This window comes from Cyprinodon variegatus, unplaced genomic scaffold (genome assembly GCF_000732505.1).
Source record: "Cyprinodon variegatus isolate N-32 unplaced genomic scaffold, C_variegatus-1.0 Scaffold352, whole genome shotgun sequence".
NCBI lineage: Eukaryota > Metazoa > Chordata > Actinopteri > Cyprinodontiformes > Cyprinodontidae > Cyprinodon > Cyprinodon variegatus.
This window is the reverse complement of record NW_015150805.1, coordinates 224636-251344: the sequence shown is the minus strand read 5'-3', so window position 1 is coordinate 251344 and position 26709 is coordinate 224636. Positions and strand designations below refer to the sequence as shown.

Sequence of the window (26709 nt, the reverse complement as noted above, 5' to 3'; positions counted from 1 at the left end):
ATAGATAGATAGATAGATAGATAGAAACTCTCACCTGGTGTCTTCAAGCATACTATTTAACTGAATAAGAACACTCTTCATTATTCTCTTTCTGTGTGCTAAAATGGAAAAGGAGGTGGGAGTTTATGAATCTATTCATCTTTCTTTACTAACTGCTTACTTTCTTTCTGTACCACTGAAAACGAAGCAGTCACTGTGCTTTTTCTTTGATTCTTTTTTGTAAAGACTTATTTTACCAAGTGTGAATCTGCTGTGCTTTGGTGCTGTGGGTTTTATGATGAAGTGAAACAGCACTAAACAACAGATGAAATGATGGGATAAAAGTGACCTTTTCAACTGTGAAATTTTACATTTTGCATACATTTTTTTTCTGGTTGGTTTAAAAAAATATATATCACAGTGTAATCTGAAATGTCTTACATTTACTTCTCCTATAATATGCATTTGAAAAGACACAGTTTATGTTTGAAAACAAAAATGATAGAAAATCACAGGAAGTTATGTGGTTAGATGCAAGGATATGATAGCTTTGGTTTCAGTATAACAGTAGCAGAGGACATACAACCTAGAAAGATGAAGCTAAGTAATATAAGATAACTCTCTCAAAATACAAATGAGCCAAGTGCTATTTGGCTTATTTATTTATTTCTGTTGTTTTTGCCAAGGGTATTAAAGATTATCATTTTACACCACTAGAGGGCATTCTGCACCAGCTGCAGCTATGCATTGCACATAAAGACAGTATATCACTTGGCAAATGTCATGCCAACATTTTCCATCTCAGTTTTGATTTGTCAATTTCAGTAAGGTTTCTTAAACAGATGCTTTTAATTTCAGAATAAATAGGATTACACTGTTTGACTCATCAAACCATACAATAATCATCATCAAAGAGTAGTTAACAAATTCAAATGTGGCTTAATTCATACTCTGTTTCAGCATTATAATGGTTTCTTTTTCTCTTATCCCTTCTTCAGGACCAAGTGAAGACACCAAAAGAATCCAAAACCAGGACAGCAGAGACAGTTGAAGGCCAATCAGTGGAGGGCCTGGAGCAAATACCTGAGGAAGGACAAGATGGAGTGAAAGCAAGTCTAAATTCAGATGAAGAAATCGAAGTTGAGGAGATTATTGAAGAGTCTCGTACAAAGCGTCTCCAACGCAGCACCAAGCAGCAAGTGGACAACATAAAAAAGGCCTTCTCCAAAGAGCAAATGGAGAAGACCAAAATAAAGACCAAGGAGAACCTGGAAAAGACTAAGCAGAGGACCCGTGAGAACCTGGAGAAGACCAGGCAGAAAACGCGTGACAATCTGGAGAAGACGAAGCACAACCTTGAGAAAAAGATCAATAAAATTGGATCCCGCATGACCCCCAAACAGGAGCGGAGGGCAAAGATAAAAAGCTCCAAAGATAAGTTCAAGAAATCCCTCACCCCTGATCACACAGTCTATGCTCGCTCCAAGAATACCGTGTATCGGGTTCCCCCCTTTACCTTTCATGTTAAGAAGGTCCGCGAGGGGGAGGAGGAGGTAGTGCAAAACACAGAGATTGTGGAGGTGACCGATGGAGAGGAACAGCAAGGAGAGGAGAATGGGCTGGGTGTGGAGGTGGAGGAAGGAGAGCTGGTGAATGTAGATGGTCCAGATATGCAGGATCTGGTAGAGATGAAAGAGGACCCTCAGCTGGTCAGGGTGGAACCAGAGCATCTAAAGAAGGTGGGAAGTGAATAAAGGCACAGGAAGACAAGTAACGAAAGGGAAGGAAACATTGGTAAATGAATGAGTCGAATTGAAGGGACACAGCAAGAATCCTAGAGACTTTCATTGAGGTGATTACAGTCTGACACCTCATTTGTTCTCTGTTTATTTTACCTGACAATGATGATTTTCATGTTTGCTCATGTCTGTTTTGCAAATTATAGATATATAAAGTACATATAAAAGCAGTGCTAATTTTTGAAATAGATTATTATGCTAAACTTATTTCTTTCAAGTGTTTGGTTTTCTTTATTTTTTGGTTTAACTAGATGCCTGTCTGTAAGGAAGGCACACTAAAAGTTTTATTACCTCATAATTATGAAATTATGTTTGATCTTTGACATGTTTGGCATGCATGTTGATATGTATGATTAGTGGTGGTTTTGATATGGGTGATGTGGCTTTGTACCCAGGGTGGCACACAGCCTGGGGGTTAACCTGAGGCTTATAAATAAATACAAAATGTGTAATTTGCACCCTGACCTTGTTTTCTATGGCATATATGCATGTTTAATCCGTAGGTGTGGGAGTCTTCCTTAGGTGTTGAAACTAGATAAATAGTGGTGCAGTTTTGAGTTTTGCCAAAGCTGGCATCTGATCATTATAATTTGGTAGTGCGTTAGGTTCTACCTATTTGTTTTCAATGAGAATGTATTGCATTTGACTGTCTATAGTTATAAAATATACACATTTATAATTCAGTTCCGGAACAAGCTCAGCATCCTTCTCTCCTATCCACTGTCAAACAGACATTCAACCCCCCTCTGACCCAGAGCTCCCCTCTCACACTTCAGTGTTTTATTTTTCACCTCTACCATGGACCCTCTTGTCTCTATGTGTTTTTCCTCAACCAAATCAGAACATAGTGCTGCTCCCTCTGCCTTTCACCTGTCTGTCTTTAGAAGTCCTGTGAATATGGCAACTGGAGAGAATGAATCGCAGTAAGTCATCACGTCCAGATGTTGTCAGTCCCAGAGTCCTGAATGTCTGTACAGAGCAGCTTTGCGGGATTCTTCTGCACATCTTCAACCATAGTCTTACCCAAGAAAGGTGTCATTGATGTGGAAGACCTCCTACCTTGTTCTGCTACCAAACAAAACTTAGCCAACAATCCTCACTGACTATATATCTGCGGGCCTGACATCCCAAATATGAGAGAGACTTCAGTTGTTCACCTCAGCAAATAAACAAGCAGCTATCAGGACCCTCTGCAGTTTGCTTTTCGCCTTGGAGTTGAAGTTGAAGATGTCTTCACACACCTGCTTCAACAAACCCACTGTTTTTCAGACAAGGAAGACAGCACTGTGAGGAAAAGGTTATTTGATTTCTCTAGAACATGTAACATGATTCATCCTGGTTTTATTTTGTCAGAACCTCCAGAAGACTCATGTGGAGGCATCAACAGTTGCATGGATCATAGACCACCTGACAAACAGACCACAGTTTGTTAAACAGCAGCATCAACTGTCTAATCAAGTAGTCATGAGCACCACAGGGGACAGTGCTCTCACCATTCCTTTTTACTTCTATACACCTCTGACTTCCAGCACCAGACAGAGTCCTGTCATATGCAGAAATACTCAGATGACTCTGCAATCATTGGGTGCATCACAGATGAACAAGAAGCTGAGTACAAGGAGATTTTGAACTGCTTTGCGGAACGATGTAGAAATAATCATCTAAAACTAAAGGCGAACAAAACAAGGAAGAGGATTGTAGATTTCAGCAGAAACAGTAACAAATTAAATCCCATTAGCATCATGGAAGAAGTGGATGTAATGGAGGAGTATCAATACCTTGGCATTCACCTGGACAACAAACTTCACTGGAGACACAACTGTGAAGTTGTCTAAAAGAAAGGACAGAGCAGACTATACTTATTTAGGAAACTTAGGTTTCCTTGGGTATTTGCAGCAAGATGCTGCATATCTTTTATAAGTCTGTTGTGGAAAAACTATTATCTTCTGCTATCATCTGCTGGGGTAGCAGCTTCAGAGCAATTTACCTAAAAAGCTCAACAGACTGATAAAGAATGCTAGCTCTGTTCTAGGGACTCCTCAAACCTTCTGGAGATTATTTCACAAAGAAGATTTTTTCATAAAATGAAGAGTATGGGGACAACAGTGAGCATCCTTTTCAGAAGATTGTTAATCACCAACAGACTGTCTTTGGTCAAGGGCTTCACCAGCTGCGGTGCTGGACAGACAACAACAGAAGATCCTTTCTGCAAACTCATTGACAAAAAAACGCGGGTTAATGCAACATTTAGTATCTATTAAATCAATAGATTCTAAATCAATAAAATGTGTTCAAATTGAATGGAATTCCATTTTTTAAAAGCACAAAGGTATTTCTTGGTTCTATGCAAAATTTTAAATTTGATTAAATTGAAAAATAGTTAATTGGTCTAAAAAGGAAAATAAAAATGCTGAAAGTGTAAGGATGTCCTTTAGCAATCTGTCTTGAAGCAGATCTGGAGAAGCCTTTGTCTGAAGACTCTGTGATAGTGTTTAACATTCTACTGAAGAATTTAGGTAAGCTCCAAAAGTACAATATGTAGCCTGGTGAAATATGGAAGTTATTCTACACTGATTGCAGATGCTTGAGAGTTTGTGATTTGTAAAGCATTTACTCAATCATTCAAATAAAATGCAAAAAGAAGAATCATTAGCTTTGTCAAAATTATTGTATATTTTATATGTATTTCATCTACCTGCCTGACTGAACGCAGCTATCTACACTCATGAGCATATCTGTACAACCAGTATCATCAAATAATTTCTTGAGCAAAACCTGTCTGACTACATGGAGCTTAAAAGGGCTTTAATAAATGTGAAGATACATGAGAAACAAAATCATTGTCATCTATTATCATTAGAAGGGGTTCAAATGACATCGCCAAGCATCTAGGACTCCAGTACACCACGATGTGCGCCATTATCTCCAAATGGGGAAAACTGTGTAAACCTACCCAGCAGTGATTGCTCAACTGGAGCACTATACATTCTAGAAGGTTTTTCTTGCATAATAGACATCTCCAGTGAGTTAAGGAGAAGCTTGACCAAAGTATCATTGATGGTAAATGGCCTGTACTTACAGTATATGGTGCTTTGTCAAATCAAGGACTCCAAAGCACTTTACACTAAAATCAGTCATTCTCCTATTCACATGAGTATGAACAGTTGTAAGCTGTAGCCATAGCTGCCCTGTGGAACGCAGTTTCATCTTGCCCTGAGAGAGGTAAGACTCCCATACAATCGTTGCCACCAGTATCTCTGTTCACAAATAGCAGGCCCCTACCTGTCCAACAAATTTAATCAGCCAATCATAGGGCACCAACTCAATTCATTAAGGCATGTAGACCTGGTCAAGTCAATCTAGCTGCAGTTCAAACTGAGCATCAGAATGGGGATGAAAGGTGATTTAAGTGAATTTGAACATGGTATGATTTTTGTTGCCGGACGACTGTTCTAAGTATCTCAGAAACTGCTGATCTACTGGGATTTTTACCCCCAGCCATCTCTAGGGTTTACAAGTAATGGTCCGAGAAAGACAAGATATCCACCTGGTGGAAGTTATGTGGACTCAAATGCCTTGTTGATGCCAGTGGTCAGAGGAGGATGGATCTTTACCACTCGTTACAATTGAGGTATGCAGGAGAATATCTCTGAATACACAACAAGGCAAAACTTGAGGTTGAAGGGCCACAGCAGCAGAAGACCACAACTGGTGTCACTCCTATCAGCTAAGAACAGGAAACTGAGGCTACAATTCAGACGGGCTCACCAAATTTGGACAATAGAAGATTGGAAAAGTGTTGCCTGGTCTGATGAGTCTCAATTTCAGCTGTGACGTTTTGACTTAGACAGACTTTATTGTCATCTTTTAAGTCTAAGTCTAAATGTTACAGCTGAAATCGGGACTCATCAGAACAGGCAAGACTTTTCCAATCTTAGATGGTAGGCTCAGAATTTGGCGTAAACCATATAAATCTATCCTGCCTTGTATCAATGATTTATGCTGGTGGTGGTGGTGTACTGGTGTTGGGGTAATTGTCTTGCCACACGCCCACTTAGTCCAAACTGAGCATTGTGTCAAAACCACAGCCTAGTTGATAATTATTGCTGATCATATCTATTCCTTTATGACTACAGTGTACCCATCTTCTGATGGCTGCCTACTTCTAACAGGATAAAGCGCCATGTCATAAAGCATGAATCATCTAAGACTGGTTTCTTGAACATGGCAATGAGTTCACTGAACTCAAATGGCCGTCACAGTCATCTTTGGGATGTGGTGGAATGGGAGATACGCATCATGGATGTACAGCCAGCAAATCATCAGCAACGCTATGTCAATATGGACTAAAATCCCTTAGGAGAGTTTCAAGTACCTTTTTGAATTTATGCCACAAAGGATCAAGGCAGTTCTGAAGACAAAATGGGGTCCAAGCAAGTACTGGCAAGGTGTATGTAATAAAGTGGCCAGTGAGTGTACGTAGTTGACAGGCCAAGATAATGTAATGGGCATGTGGGTAAAAAATGGTGCAAGGTTAAATATTTCTTTCTTTAGGAAGAAACAATATAATCAAGAGGGTAGAATCAGAGTACAATCTATCTGAAACTAAAACTTTTATATCAAACATCATGCCTTGTAATCAAAGCTAGTATCATGGTTCTCCCCTGTTGGGACTTTGAGTTTTTATTTTTCATCATCTAAGTAATTCTGTTTTGTTTATTTTAGGTTTATTTTCGGTTTTATGTTATATTTAAGCCTGTGTTAAGTTACTCTCTGTTGCCCCCTTGTGCCTGTCTCCTTTCCCCTAACTCCCTTCTAGTCTCTTCCATCCACACCTGCTCCATATCTACTGATTATCCTGGTCTTTGTTCAGTCTCCCATTTAAACTCCTCATGTTCAGTCACTGTTTGCTGGTTCCTTGTTATTTTGTTGCTTCCTCGTCTGTGGCTGCCCACGTGAGTTTTCCCTGACGCTTGCTGGTTTTCGCTTCTAAGTATTTTTGGATGTTTGCTTCAGTATCCTTAATTAAACCTACTAGAACTTGTCTCTGCCTCACTCATCTCCACATCTAGGTCCTCAAGCAACCTCACCCCGCACGTTGACACCTAGACAGTAAATCTTATTCTTCCCTAAACACCTCTGATAAAACACAAAAATACTTGTCAATACATGTACCGGTAATATGGATTTTGAAAAAATTGACATTTGTTTTAAAATATCACAATAAAATCCAATTGTACAGTATAGGATTCTGTACTGTGTGTTCTTGTCTGCTCTACTGAAATAAAAAAAAACCTTAAAGTGGAGCTTGCAATTTTCATGAACCTTTGTTGTCAAATATTTATGATTCAATCTTTTCTGTAGTGCTTAGCATTCATTCAACATGTTGCTTTTGTTGCATTTAGAAATGTACTCAAGTTTCTCAAAACCCACATAATTAGACAGAAAAAAACTGTCTCCATGGTCACAGTTCATCTCAATATATTTGCTATCCTTGATAAAACAAAAAGTAGGAAGGAAATTTGAGGCAGAAAGAGAATAGCCTGACAAAATGAGAGATTAAGCTATGTAAGGATTATTAAATTTGTCCCCCATCCTACATATAGTTTAATAAAATCAGTACTTCATTCACATTGATATAAGACATGCGACTGCAATGGATGTAAAAAAAATATATAAAAAATAAAAGTAAAAAGGCAACAACATAATGCAAGTCTAAAATACTTTTCAGAAAAGAACTAATATAATGTGCAGATCCACTGAATAATGAAAAGGCCCCCTTGCTTAGATGTAAAATCTATCTGCTCATAAATCTTAAAATAAAGCTGTCATCTTTTGACAGGAAAAAAGGGCAAGGAACAATGAAGGGGGGGGGGGGGTGCTGTTTTTGAAATATGCTCAAAAGTTGATGCTAACAAACAATGACACTACTCAAGTCCTGCCACATTAGATCATGAAAGGAAAGCATACGAGGCATCAGACAGGAACAAGAGGAAAGCTTCTTCTTTTCCTCCCTGCAGATTTGTCTGACCTTGGTCTGTTATAGCTGCACAAAAGCCCATGTGGCAAGAAACACTGTTGAAATAATCAATGGATGTGGAAATACAATTAAGGAGAGTGCTCTCTAAACACCGAGCAGCATAAGGGAACGGAGACAAAAAATACAGACAGGGAATGCATGTGTGTGATATTATAAGTATAAGCAATTGTTTCATGGTGAAGCAGAATTAATAGGAGTTGTTATGAATAATTAAATAATAAGTTATTATGTATGATTAGATAGGTATCATATTTATCTTCAACCACTGACAAAACTAAAACTATGTGATTTAAGGTTAGGATTGAAAAAGTATTGTTGTTTTACACATTGGATTCTTTGCCTTGTTCAAAACTATATCTTTAAATCTAGCCTTGCACGGCAAAAAAATGTTATTATGAATCACTAATGCTGAATAAACATATATTTGTGTTTTATTAATATGATTAGATACTTATTTTTATCTTTAACCGTTGACAAAATTAAAACTATGTGATTTAAGGTTAGGATTGTGAAGGTATTGTTTTGACACATTGGATACTTTGCCTTATTCATAACTACTTTTAAATGCAGCATGGCACAGCTAAAGAATGTGATAATGATTCACTAATGCTGAATACACATATAAGTGTGTTTTATTATTACTGACTTCTTTTATGTTAAATATCGTTTTGAAACGCTAATATAAATAAAATAACTTAATTATGAATATGATCCTTCATTTTCTAAATGACATCTAGTTTATTTGAGACACAGAAGCGTTATCTAATATAACTCGTGCTTCCGTTTAGTTGTTTATTCTATCCGCGAACTCTGAAGACGTATTCACGTATCTATTAATTAATTTTAAGTCTCCTAGATCAATAGAGAAAGGCCCTTGTGTTATTAACCTCGATGACGACAGCATTTGCCAGTAACTCAGATGACTTCCAGGCTGGCTGTTCTGCTAAATGGTTCAGCCTCCCTCCGGGACAGTCCAATGTTTAGGCCTAAATATGGTCTTCAACCTGGGAGGGTGACTTTGGCGGAAGAGCTCAGTTCAGGCAGCAATAAACATAGGTAGTTCAACCTAGCATGCTATTTAGTCCCGCCTCTTTTCTGCAAAAGACGCTTTCCTATTGGCTGTAGAAGAAAGGCTCCTTCAGGATTGGAGAACCTTGCTGACAGTAATGAGGAAACTGTGATATGTTTGGCTGGCGCAATTGCAGTCGGTTTGATGGGTTGGGCGCTTAGTAGTTGCGTCGGAGAGTTTTCTCGTGTTGGGGAGAGAAAATCAATAGATATATTCTGTAAATTCCAACTCTCATTTATGGTTGTTCGTTATTTTTTTAACGTACAGGACTTAACTGGCAGCTATTGTCAGTGTATATAGTCTGGAGTTAACGGTTTTCGTCGGAGAAACTTTCGCAGAAGTGACAACGACCGAGGTAAGGGACCATCAGTTGACTTCTGCATTTCTTTTTTTCTTTATTACAAAATAAATTCTGGGAAGCGAAATCTTCTCCGGTATGGTTTAGTCCCGGGTTATTTGTAACAGAATGCTTAGCTAGCTCTATTGCTACCCTGCTAAAAGTACTGCACAGCAACTAGGTCATCGGTTATTCGGTGTGGAAACATTTTCTGCATCCGCAGTGTTACATAAGTTAAGCGTTTTTCCCCTCTTTCCTTTATTTTTATATTTTAGATCCACTAACTTTACTGTGAAAACACGTGTTATTTTATTTTCGAGATTTTGACACGTGTTATTATCTAAAACTGATATTTGGACGGCTAAAATTGAAAAAAAGTAATAAGGATCATATTTAGATCAAATTAATCTTAAATTGGATTATGCCTTGATGGTTTGTCACGCCCATCTCCATGTCATCTGCGGGCCAAAGTGTCTGATAACATCACGGTTTATTTATTTCAGAAAAAAACAGACGTTTACAAACAGCGATTGACTGTTTTAGATGTCAAATAATCAACAGACTCTTTGTTTTTAGTGCGTTTACATTCGGTTTAAAATAAAAAAACAAAGAAAAACTGGAACCTTTGCGTGTTTATGGTTTTCTTTGTTCACGGAAGTAGTTCCTGGAATATCACTGATATTGTTTAAAGAATCCCAATGTGCTTTTACCAGTAAGAGGCGGGCTGTTTCCAGATATTAGACGGCTACATAGAAATACCTGACCTTAAATGGCTGATTATTGTGGATAAATTGTTTTAGGTGAATTAGATCTAATTATATAATTGAAGGTACAAGTGTTTCTTTTCACTTATGATCCATACAAACCAGGGTTTGTGTGCTTTACCCTTTTGACCCAGACTATTATTGTCTTTTAGATGCCTGCTAAAAATGAAACCCTGATATTTTTCTCTCTGTGATTGTACACACTGAATTATTTATCACCCTTATGAGACCCTCCCCATATGTCTGTATATTCCTACATAGGTTCGTAAAAAGCAGTGAACATACTGAAGTAAGAAATATTAGGATCGATATTAGGTTACAATAATACAAAGTGGGGATGATGTCTGTAATTTTAGAAAGTTGAAAGACTTGTCATTGTTTTGGTGGTGAGGGTAACTAGTTCTTTGAAGTGATGCTCTTGGTGGTTTCACTTGCCCAGAAATTCACATCATGAAGCATCTTTTCTATGTGCTAGTGAAAGAGGAACAAAGGTCGTATGAAAGTCTTGATAATTGGGAGACAACTGATATGGGTGGAGTGGGGGAAAAAAATCCCTCTACATCTGTATCAGTTTATTGTTTCTTGAGACGCAAATAAAAAAATCTGAAGATTTTAGTTTCATTTTGAATTGTCCTTTGTTAATTCAGACACTAGATGACTAATTTGATCCAAACGTAACCCCTATGCTCATGCAGTGTGTTATATAAGGTTGTTTCCCTTACAGTATATTATTTATTGTAAAGGTGCTAATAATGATACCTCTGACCTGTTCCGATAATTAATTACATACTTTCACATCTAAACACTCCCATTAGTGTTGTGGATAACTTGCAGTTTATTGTAATTACACCGATATTACAACAATTTCATCAGTGACTAAGGATCTTTTTTTGACTCGATTACTCTGAATTTTTTCCTGCATACTTTATTAGACACGTTTCTGTTATGCAATTAAAAAACTGGTTATTCGTGACCGTTCATTTACTGGTAACCTGTTCATGTACACACTCGTTTTACTGGTATAACACTTTTCAGCGCAATAACAGGCAATCAAAAGATCTCTCCTTTTTTTAACCTCCAGGTTAGCCTGGTTCTGGCTAAAAGAGAAGCCGCAAGACCCCGCTAGATAGACCCGATGTGTAACACCGGTCTTTGTCTGCAGGTGCTTTAAAAATGTGGCTAAAGTTGCACTTTCTAGGTAAAACGTGAAAAAATCGAAACCGGTCTTTTTAGGTCCACGCTTTATCAGATAAAGGAAAGTGATTCTATAGTTTCAAGTCCATACACTCACTAGGTTCAAGATAACTAAGAAAAGGAAGTGTGGTTTTTGGTTGTTTCCAGAAAGCAGCATCGGGGCAAAACTTTGGTCAGAGATCTTAACTCTAATCTGCTTGGAGAGCATACAGCTGATCAAGACCGCCTATATTTCTTGTTGGAAGCTCAGCTTTTCACTGCACAGGAAGTGAGTTTGCTAAGAAGAAGGCCCCATACAACCTGTCATCGTTTTCAGAGCAAACGCTGTGTTTAGCCATTTCCTGCCGATAACCGGGAGATATGTTCTGTTGAGGCATCTGTGGCAGGTTTTGTTTTTAATGATGTTCTTGTTTCTTGTCAGATATGTGTATTGCTTTGGCTATCCTGCTTTCGTGGTTGTTGCAACTTTTTCGGTGTGTCATTTCAGAAGCATCGTGTTTCAGGATGGCCCAGTGGAACCAGTTACAGCAGCTGGAGACCAGGTATCTGGAGCAACTCTACCACCTTTATAGCGACAGCTTCCCTATGGAGCTACGGCAGTTCCTTGCCCCGTGGATTGAGAGTCAGGACTGGTGAGAATTATTCAGATCTTTGTTTTTTTTCCTCTTTCCTTATTGCTGATTAAGCATATTACACCAGAGCACTTTATACATATCATCCTTCTTTACTACAAAGGAACCATTATTTCTTATTAGCTTACAACACATAATGCAGTGCTTTTTTTTTTTTTTTTTGCTTCATTTTACTAAAAGGTTCTACAAAATTACCCAAATGCAATATATTACATAATTTATGTTTTAATAAAATGCTACTTTCCGCCTCATATACTTGTAATGTTTTCCTGTTTATTTGAAAGCTGTTTAGGTTTCATTAGAAATGGGTAAAACCTGATTCGTGTTTTATTTTATTCATTTTTTTCACTAGGGCTTATGCTGCCAACAAGGAATCACATGCCACACTGGTGTTCCACAACCTCCTCGGTGAAATAGACCAGCAGTATAGCCGTTTTCTGCAGGAGAATAATGTACTCTATCAGCACAACCTACGCAGGATTAAACAGCATCTGCAAAGTAAATATTTGGAGAAACCGATGGAAATTGCACGCATTGTTGCCCGCTGTTTGTGGGAGGAACAGAGACTGTTGCAGACTGCCACCTCTACTACACAGGTATATGTCTGTACCCAGCTTCAGAGTGTAGGGTTTTATACGGAAAAGAAGCAAAAACTTCGACACGGATATTTATTTAATCATTATTGATTATATTTATTTTTATGACAGGATGGCCAAGCAGCCCATCCCACTGGAACAGTAGTGACAGAAAAGCAGCAGATACTGGAGCACAACCTTCAGGACATCAGAAAGCGCGTGCAGGTGTGTCCCCACTTTTCAGCCACAGTTGTTGCAGACTTTTCTGTGTGCTTTATAAACAGACCATGGTTTATTTTGTTAGTAATCTGCTCTGTTAGTGCAACTTTTAAAGCTTTGACCAAGCAGGTGAACATGAATATACATTTGAACTTAAAGCTTATAAATCCCCCGTCATTGCCTTTTTAACCTTAGTATTATGTCCGAGTCTGTCATCCATCTTTATTTATCCTGTAACATCATACCTCTGTAACATGCTGGATAGATGGCTTCAAGGCTGTATGGCAAGCAATTTTAATATTTAGTGTTCAAGGGAGATTTTAAACAAATTCTCTGCAGGAATGAATTATTTCTATAAACTACATTTCAGATATGCTTAATGACATTCTTACGGGTCACAATTAAAATTTTCTGCTCTTCTATTGCATCATTCTGTGGAGGACCAACTCTGCCACTTTTAAAAATAAATAAACGCTCAATAAATAAATAAGCATACAATTAATTGCCCCCCAAAAAATGCAATAAACAAATAAATGAAGTTAGAAATTAAATTATACAGTGAGACATACATGTATCAATCTCTTTTAATTAGCTTCTTCACTTATTTGCCTTTGTTATAATTACTTTATTTATTTATTACTTTAAAATATGTGTGTGCATGCTGTAATATTTTTGTCTGTTTTATTTAGAGGGAAGTTGACCCTCTAAGACACACCCCTCCTCATTTGCATAAGGAGGCAGAAATGCATACAGAAATGTAAATAGGGTAAAAAATACAAAAAAGAATAAAACACAAAAATATTATCACATGCACATAAATACTTAAAAAAATAAGTAATAAATAAAGTTGAAGATTATAATTGACAATAAATAAATAAGGTAATTAATACAAAGGCGAAAAAACAAAGAAGCTAATTAAGAGATTCATACATTTATGTCTCACTTTATAATTTAATTTCTACCCACATTTATTTGTTTATTGTATTTTTGGGGGCAATTAATTGTATGCGTATTTATTTATTGAGCATTTATTTATTTCTGTATTTATTTTAGGATATTTAATTTTGGACACTGTTTGTTTGAATTAGAGTTAGTAATAGGAGCATATCATTTATAATAAATGTTAAAAGGGTATGTCATTCCCAGCAGCTTCTCACACCAGGCCGGTTCTTACTGTAGCACCCTCAACGAGCAACTGTTGTAACAGTTTCACACTGTTTAACTGGTTTTGTTTTATGTTAAACATGGAGTCTATAAGTGAACCCAGAGCAGCCGAGTCGCCCAGACTATCCTGGTGTGAAAACAGTCATATTTGTATAAAGGCATCATTATTTAACATCTTAAAACACAGCCTTAAAACCACCTAAAGTTGTTTTATCTGTGATCAATTATCTGAAATATATTATTTTCTTCCAACAGGATATGGAACAGAAGATGAAAATGCTTGAAAACCTCCAAGATGATTTTGACTTTAACTACAAAACCTTGAAAAGTCAAGGGGGTATGTTTTAAATGTTACCCTATCAGCTTTAACTGTTGATATGTCCTTATAAATGTAACTCTTTATCTGATGGACTACATGTTTGTTGTCTCCTCAGAGTTGTCCCAGGACCTCAATGGAAACAGCCAGGCAGCTGCTACAAGACAGAAGATGGCTCAGCTTGAGCAAATGCTGAGTGCCCTGGACCAGCTCAGGAGGGTAGGGCTGTTTTCACTCATATTGAGAGTTGAAAGCAAAAACATGTTTGCTATATTTGTTTTACCCTAATAATGTTAAAAAATGAACGCATGTCTGGACCACAGAGCGCTAGTGTCCTTTTAAAGCCTTGTTTAATGAGTGTTCTGTTGATTTTATAGCAAATCGTGACAGAAATGGGAGGTCTTCTGACGGCTATGGATTATGTGCAGAAGAATCTAACTGATGAGGAACTTGCAGATTGGAAGAGAAGACAACAAATTGCCTGCATTGGAGGTCCACCTAACATTTGCCTCGATCGCCTTGAAACATGGTACCTAACGAAATTAAGCTACACTGAAAAGCATTGTCATTCCTATAAAATCTCCAGCCTGGTTCTGCTGGAGGTTTCTTCCTGTTAAAGGGGAGTTTTTCCTCTCCATTGTCGCTACAAGTATGCTTAGTGTGAGGGATTGCTGAAGAGTCAATGAGTCGATGCAATCAACTGGTTTTCCTTAGATAAATAGCTTTGTATCAACTTGACTGTATGATCTGGTTGAACTGTAAAGTGCCTTGAGATGACATGTGTTGTGAATTGGCACTATATAAATAAACTGAATTGAATTGAATTAAAAGTTCACACATATTTGACTTCTGCCTTTTTAAATGAAATTAATTAGTCAAGCTCACTGTGTTCTGTTTTATTATTTACCTTCATCTTAAAAAAGTTGTATTTGTCTCATAAAATGTTATACCTTCAACTCATTTTCTAATCAGGATCACATCCTTGGCTGAGTCCCAACTCCAGATCCGTCAACAGATTAAGAAACTGGAGGAGCTTCAACAGAAAGTGTCCTACAAGGGAGACCCCATCATTCAGCACCGGCCAGCTTTGGAGGAGAAGATAGTGGACCTGTTCAGAAACCTCATGAAGAGGTAGTGTTTTATTTAGTTAGCAACAGGGATAACATCTTGTTTCATGAATAAAATGCTTTTGTATGCTCTTAATGACAATTTGCTATAATAAGACATCCTGGAAATGTTTTACTTTTAGCGCCTTTGTGGTTGAAAGACAGCCTTGCATGCCCATGCATCCGGACAGACCGCTGGTCATCAAAACAGGAGTGCAGTTCACAACAAAAGTCAGGTAAGATTCAGAACTACATCACAAATATCACCTCAATTCTACACATTTATTTATTTCTGTTTTACATATTAAAACATGAAAATAAGAAAAGTAATTAACAGCTCAACGTGAGAATAACCTTCTTTCCGTTTCTTTTTGCTTCGTTTTTTTTCAAGGTTGCTTGTAAAGTTTCCTGAACTCAATTACCAACTGAAGATTAAAGTTTGCATTGACAAGTGAGTTTTTGCGATTGATTCATTAATTCTTCTTTCCCTATTGTTCTGCTGATTGTAGTCTCACAAATAGTTATTTTACTGAAGGACGATTAAGGCTTTACTGATTGAAACCTTTTTTTTCTCAGGGAATCTGGGGATGTGGCTGCAATTAGAGGGTAAGCTGAGGAAAAACATCTTTAATCTTTTGTATCAGAAGAAATTACGCTAAATCTCCTTTTTCTTTTTTTCTTCGTCTAGGTCTCGAAAGTTTAATATTCTCGGCACAAACACAAAAGTCATGAACATGGAGGAATCCAACAACGGCAGCCTTTCAGCAGAGTTTAAACACTTGGTAAGTTATGGAAAGCAAATCTCTAACCTGTTAAATTGAAGTGATTGGAAAGTGATCTGCTGAGCTGACTTCTTGTGTGCTGCAGACTCTGCGAGAACAGAGGTGTGGCAACGGCGGCCGGACCAACAGTGATGTAAGTCTCACATTCAGGAACATCCATCAAAATGACTCCTGTTGAAGTTTGGTATACTTGGTTTTAATCATATGGATTATTTATTTTTCTCTAGGCCTCTCTCATTGTAACAGAGGAACTCCATCTTATCACGTTTGAGACGGAGGTCTATCACCAGGGCCTTAAGATAGATCTAGAGGTGAGTAGCTGCTGTTTGTTTCGAGGTCTGGGGAGACATTCATTAAAAGTCAGCTGAAATATAGGAATTAATGTCTGATTTATGTCTTAAGAAACACAAATATTCTCCATAATTGTTCCACATATGCTTTAAACGTGCAATTTCATAAAATTGACTTTACCAATAATAGCAGTTTTGACCTCATTGGCACCACTGAGGTTAGAATAACCCAAAAGTGTTCTCAATGCCGTGTAGACATTTCTGTTTGCTGCTATGTAAAAATGGTATAAATAAGATGGAACTTAGGCTGTCGGCACCTTTAAAAAATTAGATATAGAAAATATGAAATGCTCAGAGGGTTTAAAGGAAAATATTTTTAGGTTTGTATTTTAAACCAGGTTGTGATTGTTACTGGGTATTTTATTTCTAAGAAAGTCACCAACCTTTTGTCAGTTAAATTTTAACAACCATTCATGCCAATTGTTATAATAACCTCCCCCCAAATGTAGGGTAGATCAAATCCAGTGTCTGTTTTTGATACCAGAACAGCAGACGGTACATCTGGAAAGTCAGAACTTTAAAGACGAGCATACATTTAATGCCTTTCACACCCAGACTATGCTATTCCAGATGGTTTTGGTAAATGTACATTATTTTCTTCCTACTGTGAAAGGAAATCTGTTTCCATGCAGGCTTGTGTGTCCAGGCTTAAAGTTGTAGGGAAGTCATATTTAGAAAATTTCTATTTAAAAAAAAAAAAAATCCTGTCTTAAAAATTTTTTTCTTCTTCGTTATCTTATGCAGGCCAGTTAGTTATACGTCAGCCTGTACACCTAAATTCGGCCAATCATATTTTAATGGTCATAGGATCTTGAATTATATGTCGTAGCTAATATATGCAATGGTAGGAATAAGAAATAAGGATAATTTCCTTTCCCGTTGAGTTACATCCCAGTGGTCACAGGGATGGACATCTGTGTCTTCTGCAGGCGTAGGGCTAACAGAACTGGCAGCGTTGCGAGGCAAGGGCTCAAACATGTACGGCTGGAAGCCTTCTACACCAAACCAAGCTTCTGCCGCCCTGGCGTCCTCTTCCACAACATCTTCGTCCCCGCTTTCCTCCTTTAAATTATAAAATATATGACGCAGGAGTCTCATCCACGACCTCCGACACAAAACTCTCCTCCTCTTCCATGATTCCGCTGTCCATAGTGTTCCTTAAAGGTGTCGTTTCTAAGTCACCAATTTAGTGCTATATTGGTCCCAATGTAATTTCCCATTGGGAACCTACTAGCACTAAGTTGCTAACTGGTTAGCATGATGCTTCCGAGAAACTGACTACAATCAAACTTGCTTGCGAGCCTCCCGCCACAAAAATCCCTCCCCCTTAATAAACGACCAATCACATTCACTTTATTCACTCGTGTAAAGTCGGGCACCACTCGGGAGAATTTGGAAATGCAACCGTTGGAACCTCTGGTGGTTAGTAGTGATGAAATAGAACAAAAGTTACATATGTATCCACAGTTCTATGAATCCAGGGTGACTGCCAGAGATTCTCTATCACTTGGAGTCCTTGCTTCTGCAGGAAGATTCTGTAGAAACAGAGCCGTGATAAGACCTGCATATATAGCTTCTGAGTGGTCATCCAGGGTCTCAAAGGTGACACTGAAACTGTGCATGTGTAAAAGGAACATTCAGTGCTTTTAGCACTACCCTCTGGCAGTCATCTGCGGTTTCATAGGACCGTAGGGGCATAGGTAACTTTCGTTTTCTGAGGTTTGTTACAAATATGGCAAACACTGTCCATGTGTTTGCAAAGCAGCAGCTTTCTCTCATATATTAGGTGTAGTGTTGCGCCGATGCCATTTTTTGGCCCCGATACCCGATACCTGGCTGTGCAGTATCGGCCAATACCGATACCATAATAATGTAAAATACTTGCCATCATGGCTTTGTCAAGCTGCTGCTTACCTTTGTGAAGCAGGAAAAAAATCTAATACAAAGTGAATCCAGTAGAAATTTTTATTGCCTACCAGGAGTGGGTGACAATAGTTGAATAAACTTATGGCTCTCAAAATGGTATTGGTGCCCTATTTGTTGGTACTCCCCGATACCGATACCACCATTTTAGGGTAGTATCTGGGCCCCGTCCGATACTGGTATCGGTATCGGTGCAACACTAATTAGGTGTATGTCCCAGGTGAGCCCTGCACCAATCTACTTCTGTTACACAATCTCTGCTTGATGCTATAAAAGCACACACACCCTGTGATCCGGGTGGATTAACTGTTTTGATTTGACTAGATAGAGAGATCTATAATGCTGGGGTTCTCATTGTCTTTTTATGGGAGTATGATGATCTGAAAAAAAGCTGTTTAAATTCAGATATTCTGAGTAAAAATTTGTGGATGAGAAGTGCAGGTACATCAGAAGATAAAAGTTGATCATCTCTGTTTTTTATACGCTAAATGGGAGGGATACAGTTGAATAAAGAAAGTATTTTTTCCGAACATGAAACTAATACTGAAGCTGTCTTTGTGTACAGACTCATTCGCTGCCAGTGGTTGTTATTTCAAACATTTGCCAGATGCCCAACGCCTGGGCTTCTATCCTGTGGTACAACATGTTAACTAATCACCCAAAGGTAAGACAGCACCCTCTAGTGGGAAAGGTCTGATTTTTTCAAGTGGCAAACATTTTTTTTTTTAACTCTGTTTCTCCTTTTAAAGAACGTGAACTTCTTCACCAAGCCTCCGGTGGGAACGTGGGACCAGGTGGCTGAGGTGTTGAGCTGGCAGTTCTCTTCAACCACTAAGAGAGGCCTGACCATTGAGCAGCTGACCACGCTGGCTGAAAAACTACTTGGTAAAAAAAACAAGCTAAAAAAAAAGTTTCTAAAAATGTTCTGTGTCCCTTTTTATACTTAAAGTGTTCTGTTACTTTTGATATAGGGCCTTGCGTAAACTATTCCGGGTGCCAAATAACATGGGCCAAGTTCTGTAAGGTACTACACTTAACAGTTATAAATAGACCAGTCTGCCTTCATTGTTTTACTTTATATAAATAGTTTCTTTCCTTTTTCATTTACAGGAAAACATGGCCGGAAAAGGTTTCTCCTTCTGGGTGTGGCTGGACAACATCATTGACCTGGTGAAGAAGTACATCCTCGCCCTTTGGAATGAAGGGTGAGAAGTCGCACTTTGTTTAGACTCATACCTTCAGGCTGTGTCTGGAAATACTTGTTCACTTCCTGTTATAATGTAGAAACAATATAGACAAGCAATATAAACTCTCTAAAATTGCAGTTTGACATTTGATTTCTCTGTTAACAGATACATCATGGGTTTTATCAGTAAGGAGAGAGAGAGAGCCATTCTGAGTCCAAAGCCTCCTGGCACATTTCTTCTGCGCTTCAGTGAGAGCAGCAAAGAGGGCGGCATAACATTTACGTGGGTAGAGAAAGACATTGGAGGTGAGTCATATAAAAACCGCTATGTCGTTCCTGTGATGAAATAATCCGACTTTGTTGTCATTACTTTTTACGTTTACGTTTTTGTCCATTTTGTAGGAAAGACCCAGATCCAGTCCGTAGAGCCGTACACAAAGCAGCAGCTCAGCAGCATGTCGTTTGCAGACATCATCATGAGTTACAAGATCATGGATGCCACCAATATCTTGGTCTCACCTCTTGTTTATCTCTATCCTGATGTAACCAAAGAGGAGGCTTTCGGAAAATACTGCAGGCCGGAGGCGGCTCATGAGCCTGAGGCGGCAGGAGACTCGACGAGCAGTAAGTCACTACAGGGCATCTACACAGCTTTAACAAGTGCTTTAATGTTTTAACTAAGGACTTATCTTTCTCTTTCAGCTATCCAGCCATACCTCAAGACTAAATTTATCTGTGTGACCCCGTAAGTACCCATCATTCTGCTCTTATAATTGGCTGTCGTTTTTTGGTGCATCTCACCTGAAAACTTCCAAACTCAACGTGGATGTTTTCTTTTATATCTGGATATTTTCTGCTGTGAACAGAAACTTTTTTTGTTTTTTTTAAACAGAACAGAAACTTAAAGCGTTTTACACTGAACTAATATTAATAATCGTCCTGCGAAATTGCAAGAATTTCTTTGCACTCTCAGTGCTGAAACCCTTATGTTTTGATTAAACATAGCCAAAATACAGGACCTTATTAAAGTATTAGGGCTTGTTGTCACAAACCGCAAGATTCAGACCAACACAAAGTTGCTCGTAAAAGCAGATGAAAGAAAAAAACTTTTTTTTTTTTTTTTTCAAATTCCTTGCTAAAGGATGTTCTGAAACATTTTGCGTGCATTTGCATCCAGTCTGCTTGAGTCGATACTTTAATGACCTTCCACTGTTATGGTTACAAGCTTTCCTATGTAGCTCTATCAGCTCTGCTGACATTTGAGTCCAATCCTCTGCAGAATATGTTTGGACATGAGCCTTTCAAGAGTTTAATAAGGTCTAGACTTTGATTTGGCTATTTTAACAAATTAATTCGCTTTGATAAATATACTTCTGCTGTAGCTCTAATGGAAGTTGATCCTCTGCCCCAATCCCTGCAGCTTCTTGGCCATCTCTAACGTACATCATAGAGTAGCTTGATTTATACTGGAATAAATTACACTCAGGATGATTGAATTTACTAAGTAGTTAACTTCTGAGGACCATTGCTTGCACTGGATTTTGTTTAATGATATATCCCATTAGAAGAGTCTGAATACTATACATTTTCACAGACATTTGCTACTTTTTTTATCACATGAAATTATCATTGTATGTAAAAGTTTGCAGTTAGAATATGAAACAATATTTAAAAGTCCAAAAAGCAAAATATATTTGCAAAGTACTGTAAATATAATGTATCAGAAACTTTCAGAGATGGACTACCAGTAGTTTTGGACTTCTGTTTTCTTTATTTTTATTATTATTTATTTTTGGTTTCTTGTTAAGTCTATTCCATATGTTTACCAGGAAGATGTACATTGCAGAACTTGGAGCTGAACTGAATCACTTCCTAAAGTAAATATAAAAACTTGATGCAAATTTAGTCTGTAATGTGTTGATAAGTAATAATTACTAATGGTTGTAAATTAGTTACTAATTTTCTTGGAGTGGAAAAGACTAAAGGACCTAGAAGAATGGTGGAGGTTAAGGGATAAAGGATACCCGCCGGTGTTACTGTGGTGCTTTGTAGGTTTGAAAGCGTGCTGGTGGCTTTTGAGGTTTTCTCAGTCAGATCCTGACCTGTCTCCATAGGTGTCCCTCCGTGTTCATGGACTTGCAAGACAGTGAGCTGCTTGGGAACGGATTCCCAGGGTAGGCCTCATGGGGGGGAGGTCGCATGTAGGGATGTGTGTTCATTACCTCTTTTTTGTTGTATGTTTATGTTGCATTTTATTATACAGTTGTGCTTCACAGATATTACTCCAGTGATCACATCTGTATAATTTCCATTTTTGTATGTATCTCACAAAAGCTCCTCTCAGCTTAGAGAATTTAGCTTTTCTTTATGCTAACAATATCAATGGCATGTCATTACTGATCGTTGATGCCTTTCGTTTGTCCTCCTGCTTCTCAGACATTTTTTCATAACCCTCCATTCAAAACCACTCACTGTGTCAGTCACTTGTTTGGGGAGAAGGGCACAATGATTCCACGCTGTAATAGTGCTATGTCTAATGGTGCATCCAGACCAAACGCGGTGTCTGCTGTGATTTTCACCAGTGCCGCTGGATGTTCACCACTCTACATTTCAGATGCACATTGTTTACACCCTGGAACGCATCATCAAATAGGAGGAGTTTCAGCTGCGTGAAGCTGAAACCCCACCAATGTGGAAAAACTCGGCAAATAGACTGAATGTTTAGTGCCTCATCAGTACAGGTTTTTGCAGTTAAAATGGTAAATACATTTTTAAAAATCTGGATATTTTTTAAGTCATCCAGAGGTCAACCATACCCCGTTAAACTCGAATCAAAATTACCTACTTTTTCAGTGCTACTTGATTTGTGCATGTTAAACCGGCTTTGGGCTGCCTTTTAAGGTGAAATCATTTTTCGGTAATTTCAGTTTCACTATTTTGGTTGATGACTTTGCCATCTCAGCAGATATTAGTGCTGCGCTTGTTTCCTGATATAAAGTTATTGCATAACTTCACATATCATTCCTGATGCATTTAATATAACAGCAGGCATGTTTTCCTTATTTGGTCCTGCCGTTACCCCTAGCAACCCCATAGCATTGACATACACAGTTGTATGTTAACTTCATGGACTGCTGCTAAGTGGTTCTCTATAAATTGGCTTGGGATTCGGTTTACCATCCATTTTTACGAAAATCCTGGAAAGTACAGAAAAAAGTAGATGACGGTAATATTCCGTCATCTTCCTTTTAGATCTCCCCATGCAGGAAGCATCAATGCTGGGGATTGGGTAGCAACAGACTGGGGTAGGTGCTGGAGGTAAGGGAGGATGATTAACAGTTCTTCAAGACAAAATGTTTTTTTTTTAAACCCATCTAAATACCTGTTGAGAGCATTCCTTATTTCTACCTTTAACATTATTTTATCTGTATTCCATTTTAACTGTAAAAAGCTTCACCTACAACCAGTCCCTGATTGGTTGCTGTGTCGCGATTTCATAGAAAAGTTCAGCTCGTTTCCACTTCACCGATCAACTCTCCTCTCTCTCCATGCGGAGCTGCTGTTTGACAACACCTCAGCTCTAACTAGTAGCGCGAGGTGAGAGCGAGCAGTGAGCGCCGTCACCGCATTGGATTCATTGCCGGTTTCTTCTCTGCGCAGTTAGCATAAGGATATGCAAATCCAGCGCTCTCACCGCGGACACTGCACTCGGTCTGAATGCATTTTAAAGATGACTTTGATGGTTTTGCTTGCAAAGCAATAACATTTCAAAAGTCAAGTCAGTTGAGCTTAAGATTAAGGAACCTTTTTGATCCAGTGATTCGTGCCGTTCACTAGAGAGACGCTCAATCTAACCCAGTCAGCATGCTGCACCTCGCTTGGAACGCCTAAATTTTCTAAACCGGTGGTGTCAAAACATTTTGTAGTTAAAGGAATAGTACACCCAAAACATGATTAGCCTTCATTTTCTACTCCCCCCCCCCCATGCTGAACAACACTCTGGAGTACTTTTTTGATATCTCAGATGCATCTGGAGATCTGGGAGGCTTCTTGCTGTCTGCTGACATTCAAATAATGGAGGTCTATGGCGCCCGAGGCAGAAAGGTCCATAAAAGTCCACAAAAAAACGTGTCAATATTCCTCCATACTGCTCGTCCAATGTATTCCAGGTGTCCTGAGTGGGTAGCATCCAGAATTTACTCGAAACAAAGTCATTTAGAATGTTTTTAGAGCATAAACAGTAGTGTATAGGATTTCCTGAAAGCGTGCGCCTGCGAGTTCACGACGCTACGGAAACCGCAGCAGACCAAACCAGACGAAAGTGCGCATTCAGCTCGGCAAAGAACTCATGCTCTTCCTCAACACTGAAGTCCTCAGACATTTTTCTTTCGTTGTTTCTTTCTTTGCACAGGTAAACAGCACATTTCTTCTTCTACGCTTGCATAATCGGCAGAGCAGACACTGAATGCGCACTTTCATCTGGTTTGGTCTGCCGCTGTTTCCGTAGACTCGTGAACGCGCTTTTAGGAAATCCTATACACTACTGTTTATGCTCTAAAAACATTCTAAATGACTTTGTTTCGAGTAAATTATGGACGCTACCCACTTAGGACACTTGGAATACATTGGACGAGCAGTATGGAGGAATATTGACACGTTTTTTGTGGACTTTTATGTACCTTTCTGCCTCGGGCGCCATAGACCTCCATTATTTGAAAGTCAGCAGACAGCAAGAAGCCTCCCAGATCTCCAGATGCATTTGAGATATCAAAAAAGTACTCCAGAGTGTTGTTCAGCATGGGGGTGAGTAGAAAATGAAGGCTAATCATGTTTTGGGTGTACTATTCCTTTAAGACTAAATCGTCAAGGTGAACGCAGTCTACGTTGCACAAAGTTTTTGGTTTGTTTTTTAAATATAAATAGTTTTGTTTTACCTCCTTACTAAACAAGTGATACTTTAATTAAACAAAACTGTCTGATTTGAGTAGAAAGGCAAACTTTAATTCATAGCTTTGAACCATAAGAAGTCTCACACGTTAGGCTTTATCAAAAAAGGACTAACAAAAAAGGTGTTTGGGGTCAGTTATTCTCTACTTTTCGTCTGCATTAACTGTGGCTGTATTTAGTTTTTTTTTTTTTTTTAACAAAGAGGTGTTTTTACTAATTCTTTGTTTGTTTCTTTTGTTTAATCCACTAGAAATGTGTGGTCGTATTTACGTATTTAACATCCAATAAACATGGTTTGTAAATAAAGAGTATATATAGAGTTTATATTAAATCTAACATTGTATCACTTAAACAGATTGCAAATTAAAAATTAATTTAACAGCTTGATAAACTGGTCCTATTCTTAAGTCGTTGTCAAATATTTCCCTATTTATCTGCCTGCAAACATCAGAAACGTGTAAATAATGGTGCATACTGACCCAAACATTAGATTATTTACTGTATTAATAGCAGACTGGTGACTGAATAACAACTTGAATATTTGTCTTAAAGTGGGACGATGCTGATCTAACCTCTCCGATCTAAGTTCAACATTTCAATAGTCGTTTCAAACAAAAATGTTTTCATGTGAATATCTTTGATACGCAGTGTTATGCAGTTTGTTCCTGTTTGTGTGTCTTTACAGCACAAATTCTGGAAACACCAGTGACCTGTTCCTCATGTCGCCTCACACTCTGGAGTCTCTGATGCCGCCTGAAGCTGAAGCTAATCAAGGCCATTTGGGTAAGTGGCATTTAGCAAACACAAATATTAGGTTTGGTTGTCCTCAAGCGTTTCTATCAGAGCGTTATTTAAGGTTACATTGCATGGCATCAGCATTAATTTTTTTTTCCTCTTTATTTTTAGATTCAATTACTCTGAACATGGATGTAGCATCTCCCATGTGAAAGGAAATATCGTCCTCTTTGGGGTTTTTTTTCTCCCTTTTGTTGGGATTTGACCTTATGTGTGAGGATTTACTAATGATGTCTTTCTCTGTACACACGGTTTTCCTGTATAGTTTTTTTTTTTTCTGTTCCTGTGTAAAATTACCCTCATTCACATTTAGGGGGGAAAAAACAGCTTTGTTTTTTTTTTAAATAATTATTTTAAAGTATGATCTTAAAAAACTGCCTTTTACATTTGGATCATTATGTGTTTAAACCTATTTTTTTAGGCATTTTGTTTTCCTTCTTTGTTTTTGTTAAAGTTTCTGAAAAAACATGCATAGGGAAATGTATTTTTGAGAATACTGTCTGTTTATTGATATTTTAAGCTCTTTTTTTGTTAAATAGATGTAAGACATATTTCGGTATAAGCTATGTGCACCTTATTAAGTTGTGCTAGATCAAATGCCCTTTTTAACATTTTAAAATCAACCTTAAATTTGGATTCTTCCTGCCTACATCAGTTTTTTTTTCTTTATGAAAAAATGTAATATATCTGTTACTTTTCAGTTTTATGACGAAAAAAGCGGTAAAATACTTCTACTGATTAAGAGGTTATTTTTTACAGCTTATTGTTTCCCCTTACAGCGACATGTAAAATGTTCATTTTAAATATGATGTAGCTTTTAAAGTAAAGTAATGTCAGATGCAATCATGTTAATCAGGTTGGCATTTAAATCAGTGTTTGCATTTAATTTTTGTGCTGGAACTGGTATTATCAGTCATTTATTGTATCATTCATTACAAATTAAATCATGTTTCACACAAAGCACATGGTGAGCTCTGTGGTTATTTTATTTGACCTCTCAAATGTAAAAGAAAACCTTATGTCAGCAAAGATTTGTTTTTCTCCCTGTTTGTTTTGCTGGAATTGAGCCCATTTTTTACCAGCAGATAATTAATCTTAGTACAGGTAACTCGGGTCATACAGAAAAGTTAAATATGTTTTTCTTAACTTTACATTTCAAACATGTATGGCTGAGCAGTTTATTTAAATCCAGGATGCTTTAGCTCATCCAGAGCTTTCCCTTTTTTACCAGCCTTCCCTCTGCCAAGCATGACAGCCCACACTAACAGATTTAAACTGCTTTTTTTCCTCCCATGGCCGTGAGACAACTACTACTGATTGCTACAAATTGCAGCCAACCATTGCAATAACTAAACAAATGCAATCATTTGGGTGCGTTTTTTTTTTTTTTTTTTTTTATACAAATGGTAACATATACATGCTCATCATGGTTCAAATGGCAAAAACAGGACTCATCAAAAACAACAGACTCTGGAGAACGACTGGTGGGTATTTCTGACGTGATTCTTGGGCTGTACTCAGAAGGATGATCT

General features: G+C 37.9%; 2 protein-coding genes across 5 annotated transcripts in view; both read left to right on the top strand.

The window, feature by feature from the left end:
• Window positions 1–4601, top strand: part of ptrf (polymerase I and transcript release factor) — a 25221-nt gene extending 20620 nt beyond the window's left edge. Inside the window, exon 2 of the mRNA XM_015385957.1 lies at window positions 978–4601. Within this exon, the coding sequence (XP_015241443.1) occupies window positions 978–1733 (756 nt within the window). The 3' untranslated portion in view covers window positions 1734–4601. The remainder of the gene's footprint in view (window positions 1–977) is intronic.
• A 4412-nt stretch (window positions 4602–9013) lies between these two features.
• stat3 (signal transducer and activator of transcription 3 (acute-phase response factor)) lies at window positions 9014–25517 on the top strand. 4 transcript variants are annotated; one of them, XM_015385952.1, is made up of 25 exons: window positions 9014–9242; window positions 11670–11814; window positions 12167–12410; window positions 12522–12614; window positions 14028–14109; window positions 14207–14307; window positions 14466–14617; window positions 15061–15219; window positions 15338–15430; window positions 15586–15645; window positions 15771–15800; window positions 15883–15976; window positions 16062–16109; window positions 16204–16287; window positions 18815–18913; window positions 18999–19134; window positions 19221–19273; window positions 19360–19454; window positions 19602–19741; window positions 19838–20059; window positions 20138–20180; window positions 21265–21312; window positions 21550–21609; window positions 25068–25165; window positions 25289–25517. In XM_015385952.1, exons 2-25 carry the CDS (start codon window positions 11687–11689, stop codon window positions 25327–25329), a joined length of 2403 nt encoding a protein of 800 aa, XP_015241438.1. In that variant the 5' UTR covers window positions 9014–9242; window positions 11670–11686; the 3' UTR covers window positions 25330–25517. The 4 variants fall into 4 exon arrangements, with proteins under 4 accessions (XP_015241438.1, XP_015241439.1, XP_015241440.1 ...); XM_015385953.1 differs by lacking the exon at window positions 21265–21312; XM_015385954.1 differs by lacking the exon at window positions 21550–21609.
• Window positions 25518–26709: the final 1192 nt, after the last annotated feature.